This window comes from Lissotriton helveticus, chromosome 1_1 (genome assembly GCF_964261635.1).
Source record: "Lissotriton helveticus chromosome 1_1, aLisHel1.1, whole genome shotgun sequence".
Lineage (NCBI taxonomy): Eukaryota > Metazoa > Chordata > Amphibia > Caudata > Salamandridae > Lissotriton > Lissotriton helveticus.
Window position 1 is genome coordinate 1,953,790,585 of NC_136057.1, and position 21,772 is coordinate 1,953,812,356.

Genomic DNA, 21,772 nt, shown 5'->3' on the forward strand with positions numbered 1-21,772 from the left:
ATTCAGAAAAGGGGGTGGTGATGAACAGAGTGCCTGAATTAAGCAGACCACTCTTACCCAGTCCAAAGATCAGGGCTTGATCCATCACCGTTTTTTAGCTCACTGCACCAACCCAGCTCAGAACTTGGCTATATGCAAATTAGTCTGTTCCTGTCCCAGTGCATGATGGGAACAGGGCAAACCAAACTACCAAGCCAATTCTTGTACTGGGAAGGTAACAAGCTTCCGGGGACCGGTTTCTGCCATTTCAGGTGTCGTCGGCCCGGCTTGCTTGAATCCTGACGGTGCAATGAGCAAGGGACTCACATCTGAGTATACCCTTCCACGCTTATGGTGGACAAAATGATTCAGAAAAGGGGGTGGTGATGAACAGAGTGCCTGAATTAAGCAGACCACTCTTACCCAGTCCAAAGATCAGGGCTTGATCCATCACCGTTGTTTAGCTCACTGCACCATCCCAGCTCAGAACGTGGCTATATGCAAATTAGTCTGTTCCTGTCCCAGTGCATGATGGGAACAGGGCAAACCAAACTACCAAGCCAATTCTTGTACTGGGAAGGAAACAAGCTTCCGGGGACCGGTTTCTGCCATTTCAGGCGTCGTCGGCCCGGCTTGCTTGAATCCTGATGGTGCAATGAGCAAGGGACTCACATCTGAGTATACCCTTACACGCTTATGGTGGACAAAATGATTCAGAAAAGGGGGTGGTGATGAACAGAGTGCCTGAATTAAGCAGACCACTCTTACCCAGTCCAAAGATCAGGGCTTGATCCATCACCGTTTTTTTAGCTCACTGCACCATCCCAGCTCAGAACTTGGCTATATGCAAATTAGTCTGTTCCTGTCCCAGTGCATGATGGGAACAGGGCAAACCAAACTACCAAGCCAATTCTTGTACTGGGAAGGAAACAAGCTTCCGGGGACCGGTTTCTGCCATTTCAGGCGTCGTCGGCCCGGCTTGCTTGAATCCTGATGGTTCAACGAGCAAGGGACTCACATCTGAGTATACCCTTCCACGCTTATGGTGGACAAAATGATTCAGAAAAGGGGGTGGTGATGAACAGAGTGCCCGAATTAAGAAGACCACTCTTACCCAGTCCAAAGATCAGGGCTTGATCCATCACCGTTTTTTAGCTCACTGCACCATCCCAGCTCAGAACTTGGCTATATGCAAATTAGTCTGTTCCTGTCCCAGTGCATGATGGGAACAGGGCAAACCAAACTACCAAGCCAATTCTTGTACTGGGAAGGAAACAAGCTTCCGGGGACCGGTTTCTGCCATTTCAGGCGTCGTCGGCCCGGCTTGCTTGAATCCTGATGGTGCAATGAGCAAGGGACTCACATCCGAGTATACCCTTCCACGCTTATGGTGGACAAAATGATTCAGAAAAGGGGGTGGTGATGAACAGAGTGCCTGAATTAAGCAGACCACTCTTACCCAGTCCAAAGATCAGGGCTTGATCCATCACCGTTTTTTAGCTCACTGCACCATCCCAGCTCAGAACTTGGCTATATGCAAATTAGTCTGTTCCTGTCCCAGTGCATGCTGGGAACAGGGCAAACCAAACTACCAAGCCAATTCTTGTACTGGGAAGGAAACAAGCTTCCGGGGACCGGTTTCTGCCATTTCAGGCGTCGTCGGCCCGGCTTGCTTGAATCCTGATGGTGCAATGAGCAAGGGACTCACATCTGAGTATACCCTTCCGGTATACGGTGATGGATCAAGCCCTGATCTGTTGACTGGGTAGGAGTGTTCTGATTAACTCAGATACTCTGTCCATCACCACCCCCATTTTGTAATTATTTTGGCCACCATGAGTGTGGAAGGGTATGCTCAGACATGAGTCCCTTGCTCATTGCACCATCAGGATTCAAGCAAGCCGGGCCGAAGACGGCTGTAATGCCAGAAACCGGTACCCGGAAGCTTGTTTCCTTTCCAGTGAAGAATTGGCTTGGTAGTTTGGTCTGCCCTGTTCCCATGATGCACTGGGCCAGGGACAGACTAATTTGCATATAGCCAGGTTCTGAACTGGGATGGTGCAGTGAGCTAAAAAACGGTGATGGATCAAGCCCTGATCTGTTGACTGGGTAGGAGTGTTCTGATTAACTCAGATACTCTGTCCATCACCACCCCCATTTTGTAATTATTCCCCTGGAGTACAAGCCAGTTCCAGATCTTCTGCGATTTGCGTGATAGAGTGAGCGAACGCGTTCCTCCCTGTTTGTTCAGATAGTGCATCGTTGTGGTGTTGTCCGTTCTGACGAGCACCTGGGAGTTCTGGATACGTGGTAAAAAGGCCTTCAGTGCCAGATACACAGCTCGCAGTTCCAGAAGATTTATATGGAATTGCTTCTCCTGATCTGTCCATTTGCTGCTTATTTGGAGGTCCTGTAGGACAGCTCCCCAGCCTTCCCGGGATGCATCCGTGGTGATCACCAAAGGCGCTGCCGGAAGTAGGAATGGCAGTCCAGTAGAAAGATTCCTGTGGTTCCTCCACCATTGCAGGTTCTTGGACATTTGTGGTGTTATCCTCACTATGTCTTCGAAAGAACCTGTACTCTGAGTCCATTGGCATGTGAGGGCTTCTTGCAATGGGCGCATCCTGAGTCTGCAGTGCGGGATGAGGAGTATACAAGAGGACATCATGCCTAGGAGTGATTTGTAAGTTCGAACTCTTATGGACTTTTTTGATGCCACCGCCGTGGCCATAGATATGATCTTGTGTTTCCGTTCCTTTGAGGGAAATGCTTTTGCGCATTCTGTGTTCAAGGTCGCCCCAAGGAAGGAGATGCTTCTGGTTGGGGTCATGCAGGATTTCTCGAGATTGAGGCTTAATCCTAGTTGCAGAAAGAGATTGGTGCAGGCGTTGGAGGATTCGGTCGCGCCTGCCGCTGAGGGTGCTTTTACCAGCCAGTCGTCGAGGTAGGGGAAGACCTGGTGACCCATTTGACGTAGAAAGGCTGCCACAGGGAAAAGGCACTTCGTGAAAATCTGCGGTGCGGATTTGAGGCCAAACGGTAGGACTCTGAACTGGTAGTGGTGTCCCGCCACCTCGAACCGTAGGAATTTTCTGTACCCCTTGAGTATCGGGATGTGGTAGTAGGCATCCTGGAGATCTAAGGATGTCATGAAATCTCCTTTTTCTAGTACGCCCAATATTTCTTGAATTGTCACCATCCTGAACGACTGACTCTTTAGGAAAGAGTTGAGGGCTCTGAGGTCTAATATGGGCCTCCACTTTTTCTCCTTCTTGCGTATAAGAAAGAAGCGGGAATATAATCCCCTCCCTCTTTGAGACGATGGAACTGTCTCGATCGCTCCTTTCTTCAACATCGCAGATATTTCTTGGAGCAGTAGTCGTAGATGTTTGTGCGGAAGTTTGCGGGGAGGTGTTGCAGGTGGGATGGTGGTGAATTCCAGGGAATGGCCGAATCTTATTAACTGGAGTACCCATCGATCTGTGGAGATGAGATGCCAATTGTTTAGGAAATGGGTCAATTTTCCTCCAATCTTTAATGAGGGATATTGTTGCTGGACTGGCTGGAGTAATTGGTCACTGGCGTCCGCCAGTGCCCCTCCTCTGGTTCTTTCCTCTGAAGTTTGATCTTCCGTACGAAGTTTGACGACCTTGCTGCTGCTTCTGTTGGTATTGTGATTTATTCTGATAGGAATATGAGGATCTATTTTGAAAGGACCCCCTGTAGGAGGACTGGCCCCTGGATCTGTTACCCCGAAAGGACTGGTTTCTTGCTTGCAGAGTACCAAGTGCTCTAGCCGAATCAGTGTCTTTTTTGATTGTCTGGAGCGCTTCATCAATTTTGGCTCCGAAGAGATGTTGCCCGTCGAAGGGCATGTCCAGCACCTTCGTCTGTACTTCTTGTCTGAATGATGTTGCCTTAAGCCAGCCCTGACGGCGCAGGACTGCTGCCCCAGCTAATTGACGAAAGCCCGTCATAGCTCCATCTATGGCACAATCGATGATCTCAGCTGCCGAGGTTTGACCCTCCGAGAGCAGTGCCTTGACTTCCTCCTGAACTGTATCTGGCAGTTCTGCTATATAAGGGACTATATCTTCCCAAAGCTGGCGATTATAACGCCCTAACAGGGCTATGGAGTTGGCCACCTTGATTGTCATGGCTGACGTCGTTGTAAACCTTTTCCCGATGGTGTCCAACTTCCTTCCTTCCTTGTCCGGTGGGGCTGACAAGGGGGAGGAAGGGTTGCGAGAATTCTTTTGGGCTGCCTGGGTTACAACCGAATCTGGTTTCGGGTGTCCATTAAAGCAAGCTGCCGCCTTGGTGGGAGTTTTGTATTTTTTATCCAGGCGTGGAACCACCGCAGGTATAGAGGCCGGCGTCATCATCAGTTTCTTTCCCTGGTCCCAGAGAAAGTCTATAATTGGGATCGATTTCGTGATCTTCTTTGTTTGCTCCTTAAAGTCATATAAGAAGCACTCGGTTTCAGCCGATTCCAGCTCCATATGAAAGCGCTTAGCTGCCCGTTCCATTATTTTATGGAAACCGCCAATGTCCACTGGCGGTGAGTCTGACTGTCGCGGTTGGGGTGAAGCTGGGGAAGGTGCCACATACTCCCCGTCTTCTTCCTGATCCATCCGATCCTCTTGGACTTCACCCTCTTCCATTTCCTCAGCCTCCTCATCTGATGAATCTACCACCTGAGGTGGAACTTTCTCATGGTAGGTCTGAGAAGTTGGCCGCGTCTGTCTTGGGGCTGCCGCTGGTGTATCTGTAGCAGGCGTCGGGCCCCCGTCTCAGTTGACGGTGCTTCCGGGAAACGCTGCTTGTAGTCCCGGATAAGGTGTTTAAGGTCATCCACAATGGAAGCAGGAAGACACACCATCGGGGTAACCTATGTACGAACATGAGCTTGGAAAGAGTGTTCCTGGTAGCTCATTTCCTCCTGTTCTTCGTCAGTGCTTTGGCATTTCACATGAAGGTCTGAAATTGAAGTAGCCTGATTTGTAAGTTCCTCTTCAGATTCTTCACTCTGGAGAATCTCTGTGGGTAAATGGCTTTGCACCTTGCTTGGTGATGTCATTTCAGGCATTATCTGCATTTTAGCCACTTTGCCAGACACAGGACCTTTAGCAGGAGCCCCTGCTGTCATCCCTGGTGTGGTCGACGGTGGTAGGGTCCAAGACGACGTTTCTATCAGTTTGGACTTTTTCCACGGTTCAATAATGTCTAATTCCGTCGACGACCCTCCCGTCGACGGTACCGTCGTCGACGGCATAATCTTCGTCGTCGGTGTTTCCGTAGACGAGACTTTCTTCGTCGACGATGTGCTCGTCGACGACGCGCTCGTCGACGATTCATTCCTCGTCGACGTCCTCGACGTCGATTCTCCCGTCGACGGCGGACTTCTCGTCGACGCTGTCGTCGTCGACGGGCCTACCTTCATCGTCGATGGGTTCTTCGTCGACGGTGTCGTCGTCAACGGGCCCAACTTCGCCGTCGACGAGGTCTTCGTCGACGACGGCTTCGGCAGTATTATAGATGGAATAGGTTTACCCGCTGACGACGATGATGGAGTGGTCGTCGTCGAGGCGAAAACAGACGACGCTGTCGTCGTCGACACAGTCGTCGTCGTTGTGGAGACGGCAAGTGGTGTCATAACTCTTTTCTGCGTTGAAGATGTCGCAGGCTTACTGGATGAGTGCGTAGGCTTCTTAAAGGCATGAGAGCCTTTGTCAGACACTGAAGATGTTGTCGATCTTGCCTCTGAAGATTTCTTTTGTACCTTCATAGGAGGAGTGTCTGAGGGGCCAGGGGACTCCACCCTTGGCCTCTTGTGGGAGACTTCAGAGGTCATGGAAAAGCTCCCCTCTGAGGACTCCACATTATCCCTTTGTTTAAGCCTGTCCAACCAAATTAGCAGTCGACCTTCTCTATCCCTCAAGGTCTTGTTAGGGAAAGACCGACATATCTTACAGTCTTTAGGGATGTGGTCAGGATAAAGGCAATATAAGCACAGGTCATGCTTGTCCTCCACATGTAGCCTTTTCTTCCCACATGAAGAGCAGGCCCTGAAAAGGGCTTTCTTCTGGGATTCAGACATTCCTTTAGAATTTTGAAGAAAGAAATCACTTACTGCAAGGAGAAGAGTCTGAAGTATCCTGTTCGAGATTTTGAGACCAGTGAATAAGTAGGATTTGAAGAGACCCTGAGGAGAACTCAGGTTGGAGACTCCCTAGCACAACGTGCAGTAGAAAATCTGAGAGACTGAGGCTCCTGCCAGGAAGGTTCTAGAGGGAGGTGATAGCTGATTGGCTGGCTCTAAGAGTTTGGTCCTTTTTGCATAAGGACAAGGATAGGCTACTAAGGTTAGGCCCTTAGGCCTATTCTTCTTTATGTATGTCTATAGGACATTACTTTTCTATATACCGGAGGCTCCCGTCTCGACGACAGGGAATGATTCAGGCATCTGAATCTATGAAAGACACCCCTAATACTGGATAAGTTATGTTGTTAAGGAGTTCATTAATTGTAACAGTATTGGGGTAATTTATGCTATTGTATGTGAATGCCAAAAAGTGTACATTGGTAGCACTAAATGAATGCTCAAATTAAGAATACAAGAACACAAACGTGCTATCACTAATCAAGATGGAAGATTGCCGTTATACCAGCATAATAAAGAAAAGCATAGTATGCAGGATAACATCAAGTTCCATGGCATCCAAAGGATCATTCCTAGAAAAAGAGGGGGAGATTGGTAACTGAGTATTAGGCAGCAGGAAGCCAGATGGATAAGTAGGTGTAGAACTGTGACTAGAGGCCTGAACAGTGACACAGAACTTCATTACTTTCTGCAGTAAGATTACATGGTAAATATATTAACAGATATATGGCAGTGATGTTTTATGAATGGGATTGGCCTCCAAATAATGATGATTTATTGAGTATTTTGGGGTATTTTCCGTTGAATATATTATACTAGTAAAGTAATTGGATAATTATATAAATATGGGGACTGTAGTTGATGTTGGGATTTTCAGCAGCATTTATCTGATATTTTAATTACAGGAGAACACATTATGGCTTGTGCACTTTGATTAATAATTTGGGAATAAATGATAAGCTTCAATCACAAATGAGCGATTTTAGGCAGCACGCAGCATCGGAATTGTTAGAAAGTGATATCGTCTATAATTAGCATTACCAGAAATTGGTTGTACTGAGATTTTACCTTTACACGTATATAATACAAATTAAACAGGTTGTGCTTGGTGGGGCTAGAAACCTTTGAGAGTTGGAACGCAGATAAAGGATACTGTTCTACCATAATGGAGGTAGGTTAGTCATATATTCGGGTTGAAGATAGTTCATAGATTGTATTGATGAAAATAATGTGTATACGTTCTGCTTAACTGGGCCATTTGAATACTACGTCTGAACACTGTGGGGGCTTAAAGTTAACATACAATATACAATACTTGGTACTTAACGAGTCGCGATAAGTGGAAGCGATCGATTTGAAAGATCATTGAGTAATGGTTTATTAGGAGCTTAATATAGAAAAAGGCTCCTGAATCATAACATAAAGTTCAGGTCCGTATATTTATTCGTAGCGGGATGGTATTCAAATGTGGATCAGCGATAAACGGATTGCTAGGGGATGGCTCTCATGGGATGTCCGGTTTCACCCGAATAGTAAATAAAGTGGTTGGAAAACAAAGTGTTTCTGGTAATAAGAAACGGGGAAGAGTGGAAATAAGGTAGCGGACCAGAATAAGAACGAGGTGTTTACTAAACGGAGTTCATGACTGGTTAACTCTGGCATGTGACAGTTCAGGGCTTGAATAATTCTGATTGGACGCTGTAATAGCGGACCACATTGGAACAAGGGATAGAGATAATAAGGAATGGAAATGCGCCAACGGGATTGGTGGTTGGGGTGTTTAAAAAGACGGAATGGCACGTGTTAGAATTCGCATCAGATTTATCAGGACCTGTTGTCGGCGACGTTACAACTTGAGCAGTGGAAATTTTGGATATTAAGGTGAGAATTAGATAAAGGTATTTGAGTATATTACATAGATGAACACTGCAAATATCTTAGAAAGAGTAATCTGATGCGAGTGCTCTGTTTTTCTTACTTTGCTACATCTTGGCAGATTTACGTTGGTTTATATGCGCTAAGGACTTTAAATCACGGAGCCAGGAATATGAACAATTGCGATTGAAATGGTGAGAGTCATAATTGTTAGTGTCTTACTGATTGAATTGAGGACTTGGGTTGTTCTTGAATTAAAGTGTGGAATCTGAACGATTTAGATAGGGAATATTGATTAAGGGATGAATTTTAGCTTATAAATGTAGGATAGTTATGGGGTTAGTTGAACCCCAGCATTGATATTACTCATAACGATTATTTTAGTTGGAATTGGATTAGTTGAACTTGACTATAAATCCACAATATGAAATCATAGTTTATTTTCATATACAGGCTCCGTTTTGAATAATACTGGGGTGAAGAATGAGTTATTGCACAAAGAGAAGTAGGTTGCAGTACCAGCATCTATAAGCTGTAAAAATGTGTTGAGGTATGTTTATTTCGTATTGAAGAGCGTGATGTTTGAATATTATGTGATTTGGTGAATCATGGGGAATATGTTATCAAGGTGGGTGGATGGTGTGCATTTTAGAATGTTATATAGGCCGGTTGAGTATGGGTATCGAAAAAATGGATCAAAATAATTTGTATGTTTACTGTCCTACAATGAAAAATGTATATTTCTTTTGTTTTCAACATATCAAGAATTGGATTGTGATTTTTTGTCCTTTACTTTACAGCCCTGATGATGTCCCAAGGGGAACTAAACGCGCAGGCTGTTCTTGAACTAAGGATGTTCTGTTTGTGTTAAACTAATGATCTGGATGAAATAATCTTTGCATTGGATTTATGGATTGATGAACATTTTTGTTGGAATTTGGGCTTAAATGTTCTTGCTTCGAATTGTGGAGAAATAATTCTGGCGAATAAAGAAATTGAAAAGAAAGAAACGGATACGGACTTCAATATTTGATTGGTGATTTTTTGTGAACCAGATGCTCCGTCCATTTCTATTTTTATTTTTGGTACGTTATTGGTCTTAACGGTGGGCCATTGGAAGTAGAGCGCCCAAACTAATAAGGACTTGATTGGACTGATAAATAAATATCTAACCAGTGCATACTAAGTGCTACCCTCATCGTTGTTGAGTTATTGACTCAAAAACGGTGTCGACAATAGTAGCCAAAACGTCAGTCAAAAAGTGACTGGAGGTACCGCTCTCTCCGGATCTGCACTGGCTGGCGCGGAAAAAGAAAGAACTGACTTCAGCCCGCGAGGGCCGCGTGTAAGTAGCTACCGCGACGTCATCCCGGCGACCACGATGCCAACGACAAACGTGGAGCCGACCGACATCACCTTTCGACGTGCAGGGGTACTGCTGACGAAAAACTTTCCGGATCCAGTCTGACGCCTGGGGTAATTCTAAGGTAAGGAATCTACAACTAATTACCTCATTCAGATGTACATGTGCAATCTCATCAAAACATGGTAACTCTGGCTTATCCCCAATTGGCATATTTAATTTACTTGTAAGTCCCTGGTATAGTTGTGCTACAGATACCCAGTGACTGTAAATTAAATGCCACTAGTGGGCCGGCAGCATGTAGTAGTAGCCATTTAAAAATGTCTCAGGCCTGCCATCGAGCCCTGTGTAGGCAGATTTAAACTGTTGTTTCAACCTGACAAAATAAAACTGTTGCCAGGCACAAGCCTTCCTTTTTAATACATATAAGACACCCCTAAATTAGGCGCTGGACAGGCCAGAGAGAATGATGTAGTATTTTTCAAACGTAGAGCATGTAATTATAAGTTTAACATGTCCTGGTAGTAAAAAGACTCTTGATTTAGTTTTTACTACTGCAAGGCCTACCTCTTCCACAGCTGTGATTTCCAAATGGGAACAGGTACCCAGTTCATGCTCGGTGTCTTTGAAATTGTAATGAAAAATACTCTTGCATGGTGACGTTGGATTTTAAATTACAATTTTAAAAATGCCACTTTTAGAAAGATCGGATTCACAGATTCATGTGTGTCATACAACTAAGAATAAGAGTGAATCCACTTTATAGGACCCCTGCATATAATGATCTTAGACAATGAAATTAAGAACGAATGAGGAGCTTTTCTACTCAGAATGCACAGACAGACAGGAGGAAATGGAACATTTGACGTTGTTTTTTGTTAATTTTTTCCCCCGGTTTTAGAGCCGTGCTTCCTCTCCCTGAGCCGCAGCCAGGTGAGGCGAGGCGTTTTCCTCCTGCAAAATAGGTAAGCAGGGGTTGAATTACATCAATGTGATAGGAGAATACATGATGTAATGAATATTAATGTCAGCGCAATGCAACTGAGATTAACTTGTTTGTAATATAAGGATGTCGACATAACAAGACACCTTATAATTTTCTTACACTTTTGCTTAAGATGCGTACTACAATATAGTAATACGTGTTTTTCTTTCTCAGTGACAAATCAGTCCATATGCAGAAAGGAATCAGTAGACACCTAGGATCCCAGGTGATAACGTTCTTTTTCATTATTTGTTAACACAATTTTTGTTCATGTTGCAGTAGCAATCATTATCAAAGGTCCTGAGGAAGGCAAGGACAATAGGGTCCATTTACATTGCTGAAACATGTCGACCTATACTCTTTCTGGGCAGATATTGGTTTAAAACTGCTCTTTTTTTGCTCTGTTTTTAATCTTGGGGAACGGAGTATAAACAATAAAATGTACTGTTGCTCATTCACCCAATCTTAATTCACTCTTTCACACTAACATGCACTGCAATTTTGCTGTACCCATCACACTAGATCACTAGTCAACATCAGAAGGACAGTACGGTGAGTCATAATTTGATGTAGGACATTCCATCTAGTCCTAATTCATCATTTATGTCTTACAATGGGGAAGGTCCAAAAGGTGTCCCAGATGATGACCAGGGCGGTACCGTGTGGTGACTGATGGGTATCCTTATTTCTTAGGAGAATTCCAGGATTAGTTACACATTTTTTACCTTATGTTGCTTTTCACATCGCATTTTTATCAAGGTAATAGGTTTGTTGTATTTAGACCCATGGACATTCTTTATGTAATATAGTACCTGGTGGGCTGTCATTGGCAAGATGGCAGGGCAGAGCTGAGCACAGCCTTACTTACACTTACACAGGCTGTGCCCTGCCTCCACACAAACAGCTGCATAACTGTTGTAGTTAGTCCGGAGCCAAGACAGGGAAGGCAGGATGCCTTGGGACTTCACAGGCAAACCTCTAGAAGCTTCTTCCACATTACAGAGGAAGGGCACCAGGTATAAATATTGGACCTCAGACACAACTCTTCAGTACACTTCTAAACCCGTGGATACTCTGCTGTGTTGCTGAAAGGACTGCCATCCTGCTGGACTCCTGCTATGAAGGAACTGTTGCGCTACTGTGATGACCTGCTACCCTCTTACCCGAGTGAGAAGGACTGAACCTGCAACTGTTGAACCTCAGACTCCAAAAAGACTCTAAAGGCTAGTTGGCTGGCCTCCTGACTACAACCTCAGGGATAGAAGGCTCCAACAACGTTAAACCCAGCACTAGATTCTGCCATCTAAGAGTCTAACTACAAGTGGCATCACCTCAGTCCTGGACTCTTGGAAGTGGGCCTAAAGGTGCTCTGGCACCCCATCTGTGGACCCAGCTGAACCAACGCATCTATTCTGCTGTGCAAACCTGAACAGAACCGACGCATCGCCTCTGCTGCAAGGGTTCTCCCAACACAAAGGAATACACATTACCCCGCACCCACATCATAACTGCTGCCTGTGCAAAACTTTCCCGACGCATGCCCTCGCATCTCTCAATGACGTAGGTTCTTGCATCGCTGACTCACAGCTCCTCGGAACCAACACATCACCTTGACTGTGCAACACATCCTAGACGATGACGCAGGACCTCGCATCGCCGCTCCACAGCACTTCGGAACAAATGCGTCGCATCAGCTGTGGGATGCACCTTCGACACAGAACCATGCAACGTTCCGCAACCAGGACCCAAGGTACTTTGTTCTGCGGGCCTAATGGTGTCTGTGTAGCCGGTCCATGCTCCATAGTGGTAGCCTAAATCTAGGACTTTGTTCTGGTCTAGCACGACCAGATATCCACAGTTGGCGATTTATGCTATTTGGCCCGATTTTCACTGAAATCTTAAAGCTTGCACATCTCTGGTTCTACTGAATTTTTACGTTTTGGTCTTGTTTTAAATATTGAAAATGACTCGACTCTTTTAAACTGGTGTGGCATCCTTTTGCGGTGTGTTTTCACGGTGTTACGGTTTGAAGTGTTGCAAAAACACTTTACACATTGCCCCGAGTTAAGCTGACTGCTTTGGACTAAGTTACCCAAGAGTGAGCACAGGTCAATTTAGGGTTGCTTGTGACCTCACGCTGACAAGGATTGTGGCTGTTGTTGGAGCAAGGTTTCACCCCCATCAGCTAGAAACCCAGTTCCATACACTGGTATTCAGCGGTGAGCACTGGACTTGTGTTTGTGCAGTGCCTTCCAGTAATTTTGTGTTACAGCACCACCCATCATCAATAATTTAAGGCCAATTTGAGTTTCTTTTTTTAAATCCCCCCTGACTGGCTTATTTTTTGCTTTTCCGAATCAACCCTCATTTTTTCACTGGACTGTGAAATCATACCTGCAGTAATGGAGTTTGAGTTGGCCAACTTGGAACGTTACACTGTGGCCCAACTTAAACAGTCCTGCAAGGAAAGGGGCTACATATGAATAAGGGCACAAAAACACTGGAGCTCCAGAAAGTACTGAGGGCCTGGACTGAGGTTCATAAATTGATGACAGTCACAGAAGAGTAGGATAGTGAGGATGGTAGGGCTGGATCAGGATCTGGTCATCAACCCTGAAATGCATCCTTCAGGGGAAAGGTGGGGGGCCATGCAGTTGGATCTCCCTGCCAGAGTAGGAAGCAGTGTCTCCTTGCGTGGCCTGTATCCAGAGGAGCTGGTGGACAGTAAGACAGAGATGGAGTTCAGGCTACAGATGGCCAAACTTAAAATGGAGGAGAAGCAGCCTTGGAGGATAAAAGATTGGCTTATAAAGGCGCCTTAGAGAGCCAGACCTTAAAGCTAGACAAACAGAGTCCAGGAGCATTGGTTGCAGCATACACTCAGTGTAGAAAGGACACAAGATGGTCTTATATACCAAAGACCTGGTATGGAGTTATGTTGTGGGAGGTGACATTGTTAAATGTTTTTCAGCTTATGAGGTGACCGTGAGAGTGCTCAACATCCGAGAAGAGCACTGAGGGGGGGGGAGGGGTCTGTGGAAATATAAGCTCCATTGGAGAGGGACACTCTTCTGACCCTAGAAGTAGAGGACCAAACCAGATAACCCCCATGAAAGTCATTCTTCCAGCTAAATTTGGGCTGACCCCTGAAAAGTATCGCCAAAGGTTCAGGGACAGCCACAAACTCCCCAATTGTTCTTGGGTGATTTCCCGGACTATAAAAAGGCAATGAACAGCTGGGTATAGGACAGCAAAGTTAATGATTACAATGGGCTTCACAAGTTGATTCTCAGTGAGTGCATGCTCCATATGTGTTTTACAGAGCTGCACCAGCACCTAGTGGACAGCAAGCTGGTTGACCTCAGGAAGCTTGCTGAGGAGGCAGACCTCTGGGTCAACACTAGAGTATCCAAACATACATCTAGGGAACTCTCAAACGGTGGTCAGGGGTCCCACAAGAAGAAAAAGGGGGTTGGGGTGGGAGAGAGAAACTTAAAAATAAGGAGTTCTCAAAAATCCCCCTCAAAATAATTCCCAGGAAAACAGTGGCGACCAGCCCCAATCTGAACCAAAGAAGGGATTCTTTGAAAAAAACGACAGGGAGGCTTGTCATCCAATGCACTAAATGTAAGAAATATTGGCAGCCCAAGGGAGACAATAAATGTTGCAAGAGGGCACAGCCCCCTTCTGATGGGCAGACTCGAGGGGGGAGCAGACAGAAGTGACCCTAGTGTCCCTGGGGGATATGAAGATGGTGTCAAAAGCCCATATGCTTGCAAACACTTCCAAGTATAAGCAGTGGGTCATGATCAATGGGTACTGGGTGGAGGCTTCTAGACACAGGAGCCAGCATGACTCCTGTAAGATATCAACTGGCGTCCCATCCTCATAGCAGGTCCTCCCTAACACATTCTACCAAGTCATAGTCACAGACAAACCAAGAGTAATTTACCAGTTGCTCTGGTTCTCTTTTGAGTCCTGGCGGGTGGGGTGGGGGGAGGGTTGCGAGGGAGGAGGGGGGAGAGATGTGGGGGAGGGCAGGAGGAGAGTTGAGTTTTCTAAAAGTACCTGTGAACCCTGTCATGTCTGTGGAATGTCTTTTAGGCTACAACCTGGAGCACATGATCTGGACAGAGGTGGAGCTCAGGCCACATGACTGGGTGTAGCTGACAGTTGGACTTTGTGCATTCATCCTAGACAGAAACTATGAAAAGAGCCTTAAAAATAACCATCAACTCCAACTCTTGAACCGGGATGGTATAAAGGAGCATCACACAGTCATAGGAACTTGGGTCAGAGCTCATCTTCTACGGCACCTCAAAAAAGAAGGCCAACACTAATGAATCAAATGCCTTTTCAGCATCTCATGAAAACACTAGGTTGAGTTACCCCTTGGGCCAGCTCCATACAGCGGTAAAGGCTTCTAAGGGTCTGCCTCCTCCATTTGGCCATCCAAAAGCAGACTGGACAGTGTACATCAAAGACCCTACCACCTGTAGCGTATTTACCAGAATTTTAGCTAGCACCCCAATCACAACATTTAGCAACAAAGCAGGTCTATATGCGGAGCTTTCCTGGCTTCCACCTGAAGATTTGGGGACAAAGACAGTTCTCCCTTTCTTATATGTGTGAAGCATTGGTCCAGTTAGATTACTCCATAATCTCTTTAAAAAATCCACCGTCTGGAGTCACTCCGATTTGCATGACTTTTATTGGTTAGCTGAAGAAGGTTTTCTTCCTCTTTTTGTGCTCGTTCCTTTGCTGGTGTATGGACATATTACTTGTGTGTACAGTTTTCCTGTTTTCAAGCACTGTAGCAGTGTTGGTCTTTTTCAGCCATCTCCCTTGTGTACTTTTCCCCCCTCCATGGTCCTCCAGCCCAACAGCACCCCACTGACTATTGTGTTTCCCTCCCAACGGCTACCCCTCGGTTATCCACGTTGCCCGCCATCCTTTTGTTGTCTGGTTTGCCTGCCAACCAGCCTTACTTTCATTATCAGTGTTGTTCCACACCCACCCTTTGTTGTCCGAGTTTCCCCAGCCACCCGTCCTCCCTCAGTTGTCTGTGTTGTGCCCAGCACCTGCCCTCCATTGTTCGCTTTGCCCCTCGCAATTGCTTTGCACCACCCAGTCTCCCTCCTCTATTGTCCGTGTTGCCCCTGCCACCCCTCCATCCGTTATCTATGTTGCCCCTGACATCCCTTCTTGGTCAGTGTTGCCCCTTCCATGAGCCATAACAAAAGCTCTGAGCTGGGTAAAAACATTTCAGGTTAACATTTGCTAACCTGTTTATTTCGGTTGGTGTATGTATTTTAAAAGGAAGAATCCAAAAATAATCTTTATCTTTTCCATCGAATCTTACTTTAGGAGGCAAGAGAGATTTTTGAGAGAGGAAGCCTATTGCAAAACATATGCTGGTGGGAGTAGCTATGGAAAAAATGAAAGCAATGAAAGGAGCACGTCAAACAGTAACATGCAACAAACACTAATTTAATCAATGTTTAAACACATACTTAAGCAGGAAAGGATGGTGCCAGTTAACAGAGAAAATCCTCAGAAACCCATACAGGTTAGTGACTACATGACGCTCACTGCTTGGGTGTGCTCACAGTTTTCTCTGAAAGAAGCCATGGATGAATGTAGAGTTCATAAGGAGATTAGCATCATTAGATGGGTTCACTTCATGAGGGAAGAGGTCCCCCTCTAAAACACGTTCCGGGCATGGTTTACCATCCAGCATTGGGAAGCAGCTGCAAATCACAACTCTGAAGATGCTTCATGTGACACTGGCGATTCTATCAGTCAGATGTAACATGACGAAGTTTTAGATCTAGAAGCTTTGCTAGGGTGGAGAAGGAGAAAACAACACCTCCCTCAGGCCAATGATGCCACCCTAGTTCCATCTTTCACAATTTGGAAGCCAGATCGCATTGAGAAGAAGTTGTTTTGGTTGCCACCACAGGTGGTAGCTGAGGCCTGTCATCAGTGGTCAGTGTGTCACGGTGATACTTCTGAAGATGTAGAGAAAATAAATTACATATGCTCTGAGTTGTTCAATGAAGGTAATATCCAAAATATTTTGGAAGAGCAGGAGAACATGAAAAAGGTGATATGAATGCATTTTACGGTTACACGGGCATCCTCAATACTTACAATATATAAGAGCAAACAAATTGCTAATTATTCTTATTACTAAATTTCGAAAGTACTATTCCTAGAGTCTATTCAAATGTGTGAAACTACAACAAAGCGGAGGTGCAGCAGCAGCGGTGTCCAAGGTGGAAGAGCACATTCATTACCTCGAATGCGACGGGAAGCTAGGCAGTCATCATTAGGTTGCCTTTGTTTGGGAAAAAATCGGAAAATGCCTTTTCTCGCTCAACTTTAATACCTTCCATCTTGGCCAGACTTTGATATTTGCCCCTTGGCTGAGGAGCTGCATTCCCAGCTTCACACTTAACTGCATTGAAGTCGCCCTGCAGGCAGGCCTACTTCAACGAACCACTGGTGGTAGCATCATTAAAACCGCGCCGAAGGTCACCATGGCAACCGCCTACTGAGGTTTGACTGCCGCACTTGGCATCTCCTAATCAGCTACCATGTGAAATGCAAATTCAGACAGTCTGAAAATTAGTCAAGAAGAATAGTGGATGAGGATGCAGATATGTGAAATATTCATGCGCTTCATGGAAAAAAATAAGACAGCGTGAATGACACAACAAAGAACGGCCCCTGACACTCCTGCTATCATTTTGCATTATTGTTCACACTTAACTCTATTTTTCTACCTTTACATTTCAGAAGCAGCTCACACGAAAATTGTGTATTTCTAGTGAACGAAAGTACTAATAATAATTAAAATTGAAAAATGAGCGTCGTGTTGCTTCCCTCAAATTGGTAAATAAAACACCTCAAAGTTACTAATTACATACAGTGAGCTCTTTACTACATCTGCTACAATGTACACTAAATGAATTAGAATAGAAGGTGGAAGCTGTGTGGGAAGGATTTATTCTGAATATTAATAAAATAAACAGAATCTCTTTTAAAAAGTACTTCATTTCAAAACCATCAATCAGCAACTTACATCACACACTATACATTCTAATAACGTTTCACATGTATTCAATGTGTATAGAACATTTAAGCATATTTCGTAACAGCACTTGAGTATTAATTTCCTTGCTAATAGGTGTTCTGAAAACTATTGTCATGTTGGCCTTTCAAAAACTTACGAGTGTTGGGACTCCTTTTCTGCTTCACATTCCCTAGTACTGAGAGAAAGAGCTGCTTCAATAGCATTTAAATTATATTTATTCATGAAAAAAATCTAAATATAGTGAAGGATAAACGGCTTATGAAAAATAGTTCCTATTTTGCCCCTGCAGAAAAAAACTCATCAGCCCAAATCCAGTCAGGCGCTCCATTTCTCTCTGGACACTAAACCCATCGCATTCAATAATTGTCATTTGACTTAATGCCGATGTGTGCAAACCATGCCATTACCACGGCCTGCATCACACCCTCCACAGGTTTTAGCCGTCGATGAACATTCTAGAATGCCTCATTAGGAATTTGTTTTACGAAAGTCTCTATAATGGTCCAAATATGCTAAACTTATTTAAAGATTATACTTCTTTGTCCACGTTTCCAGTACTCTTAAGCAATGTTCAGAAGCTCCGCTTGCCTTTAAAATGAAAAAGACACATAATTGATGGACGGAATGCAGAACAAATCACTCTGGACCAGAAACAATCTTCCGAGGACCGGTTTCGGGGTTTCACCCCAAATCATCCGGGATAGCTTGAATCCAGTGGCAAAGTGAGCCCAGGACCCACGTCTGGGCATACTTGGCGCACTTTGGGCGCGATAGCAAAAGACACACAATTGATGGACGGAATGCTGAACAAATCAAAACATTCACCCCCAGTCAGGGAATCTGGGTTAAATCAATCATTCTTTTGCTCACCATGCCACCCCAGTTTAGCCCTGGCAATATGCAAATCAGTCTTGTCCATGTGCCTCATGGGAACAGTCCAGCCATAACTGACAAGCCAGGTCCTCCCTGGACCGGAAACAAGCATCCTAGGACCGGGTTCGGAGTTTCACCCCTCATCAGCCAGGATGCCTTAGCACCTATTAAATCCGGCTAGCAAAAGCAACAACTCATTTACTTTCATTCCTTCTTTGCATAAAAAACTGCCCCCTATCGCGTGCAGGCCTGCATCAGTGACCACGAAACTCGGATCCTTGGTATCAAATGGTTTAAGCGAGATAGCTTTAGCCACCACTGTTTTGATGTCCTCAAAATCACAATTAAAAGCCTCATTCCATACGTATTTCTCTGCCTTCTTGAGAAGAGAAAGCAGAGCATGTGTTCTCTCAGGACACTGTAGAATGAAATGTGCTTAGAATTCAATCAGACCCATGTAAGAAAGCAACCGGTCCTTACCATCCAGAAGAGGAGCCTCAACTTTGGCCATTACCAAATTCTCTTTGAGCTGTACTCCTTGCACGGATAATTTGTGTCCCAAATACTCTAAACTCTCCATGCCAAACTTGCATTTCTCTGGCTTTAGAGTGGCACCCTTCTCTTTCAAGATGTTTGAAACTTGACGCAGTTTCTTTTCATGCTCCTTTTCGTTCTCTGCATATACCAACAGATTGTTTTGGTAGAAGAGAACTCCCCCCCACTTTTCTAAACAAGCTATTCCTTAATCTCTGAAACACATCAGAAACTGAGGCCAACCCAAAGGGCATCCTCTTGAATTGGAAAGCCCCTTCAGGCATGATAAAGGAGGCTAAATGGCGTGAATCTCGATCCAAGATGACCTGATGATCAACAGAATCCATGTCTAAAGTTGAAATAACCTTGGCTCCTTTTACCAGGGAAAGCATTTGTGTGATGTTGGGTGGAGGATGACAGTCACCCCAAATTGTGGAATTCAAATCACTCAGATCCACACACACGTCTAAACTCCTGTTAGGTTTGCGAGCCAAAACGACCGGCCATAACCTCTCTGAATCTTTAATGGGCTCAAATATATCCTGAGCACACCATTTGTTTAACTCTTCCTTTAATGCTGGTCTAACCACCATTGGGACTCCCCTGGCCTTGTGCAGGACAGGTTCAGCCTGTTCCTTGAGCTGTATTTTTATGTCTGGACCCCTTGAATTTCCCCAATTGGTCCGAGGACACTTTACTGAATCTTGTTTTCCACTGATTTGCTCTTAAAGCCAACACAGCCATACACTTCTTCTACAGGACTACTTGTTTGGATACAAAATTATTCCCAAATTGCGCTGCTCTAATCAAGCCAACAAGGATGAACCATACTTGGCAATGTATACAATGGTGCTAGACGTGTTCCCATTGAAATATACAAGGGTGTCAAACTCTCCCATAAACACTAAGGATTTTCCACCATACGCCACTGGTCCGATAGTGGAATTCTTAACCGCAATATTCTTGCTTTGGAAGTTTTCTCTGTCCTCTTCCCCAATAAGCGTAAAAGGTGACCCCAAGTGAGCCATCAGGTATGTGTGTACACACACACGCAATATCCTTTCTATTTATAAATGGCACGCACCAAGCCAATTGCAGGACAAACACTCACATTTCAAAAATGATAGGCACTCCCACAACTGTAACATCTCAAATTGTTAGATGGGACCTTGCTCTTCTTGGGTACTTTAGTTCTCAACTCAGTCACCACCTCTTCAGGAGAAGATTAGGACAAAGATATTAGCGCCATGTAGGGCGGCGTATTTTCAATTGCTCCTATCAATTTCACTTTAGATATTTTTTATAAGAAGAGACTTTTGGGAGATTGTCTCTTGTCAGGAGATTTAGTTGAGGGGGAATGCTTCAGCATGCCCCTGTAGGCTTTGGCTAAAAATAGGTTGGTCTCTGCCTTTCCGATGGTCTTTGAGTGAATCAGTTCATAGGAGACGTAGACTGCTGAGTTGTAGTCACTGTTAAAAAACAGAGGGATTTCACTGGTAAAGCACCCAAACCAACAACAATATGGTGAGGAATAATAGGAACTTGTTGCCTTTTATTTCCTAAGGACATCACATCCTTGGTGGGCAAATTCCTGGTCAAGATTGCATCGCATCACCTGGTATAGCTGAGGAGCCAGTACTGTGGAAAATGGTTCCAGGGGTGGTGCCTTCATTCATGAGGTGATTAATCATAAGCCAAGGACTTTGCAGGAACATTTATAATTATAAACCGGTTTCAGTCATTGATAGTGGGGGAAGGGCAGCCTCAAGCATAGCAGCCAATTTAGCAGTCCTTTTGAAGATCTAGTGTCTGTTCTCTCTACAAAGACAGTGCTCAACCCTTAGTTTCAAGGAGAAAACAAAAAATTATGGAATTGCACAGATTTAAAAAAACAGAAGATAATACAAGAAATAGCAACTGATTAAAAGGGACATTCTGAATAGGACAAAATGGTGAGTAAACATTTTATCTACAGGGCCGCTCAACAGAAACAGATGGAACATCAAAACAGTTACAACTGAGAGGATAATAGAAAACACAGTACATAGTTGTAAATTGTAATATAGCAACCCAGTGCTGCATTCCAAAAGAGAGGGATATTAAATAATTATTCAATTGCCATTTTTAATGGGGAGTCCCAATGTACAAGTGTGGAAAATTGTCTCTTGGAAAGTACCACTGTGGTAGGCTCTATACAGCAAATTAAGACGGCTACTGATATTATTAGTTTGGTCTCTATTTCAGGACTAATAGTTAACTGAAGAAACAGGATGAGATACACGCAAGACAGAAAAACGTAGAAAAATAGCCATAAAAAAACACTTACCTCCTCTGAATAATGATCAGAAGGTAAAGGAGGATAATCACACTGTTCTATCTTCTTACACAGAGAGTACAGGTTCATTTTGTCCCCATAGAAAGGGCTTTGTAGTGCAGCCATCTAAAGAAAAAATTGAACAAATTAGGTAGCAGTATGGATGTGGCCTCAAACAGCTTCTGAATGCTATGTTCCCCACTTACTTACCACACAAACCCATGAAGCCTAAATCAACAACCCCTTCCATTACAAGCAGTGCTCCCAGCTAAGTCGCCTTATTAAATATTCATCTGGCTGGACAGATCTGGCACTGTGAGGTGTAATATGAGGAATACTGCAAATAAGGGGATGCAAGAAATTGTTACCATAAGGCTGTATGAGTACTTGTTATTCAAATATCTACTGCTTTAATCTCTTTAATTTGTGCATGATCACTTCCAGCAATCTTATCTGAGCTCCTTTTGCTTGTGTTTTATATCTTCACTATATCAAAGTAATCATTTATACCTAGGCTTTCCTGTTTTCAGTTTCTATTTTTGGTAAATTCTGGTGGTTTTTTTCCCAGTGATTTCAATACCTTTAAG

At 44.4% G+C, this 21,772-nt stretch overlaps 1 protein-coding gene across 2 annotated transcripts in view; it reads right to left on the minus strand.

Moving 5' to 3' along the window:
- NEK7 (NIMA related kinase 7) overlaps positions 1-21,772 on the minus strand; it is a 364,704-nt gene that overhangs the window by 26,009 nt on the left and 316,923 nt on the right. For both annotated transcript variants that reach the window (XM_078643944.1, XM_078643953.1), the window contains one exon: positions 21,198-21,311. In XM_078643944.1, the coding sequence (XP_078500070.1) occupies positions 21,198-21,311 (114 nt within the window). The remainder of the gene's footprint in view (positions 1-21,197; positions 21,312-21,772) is intronic.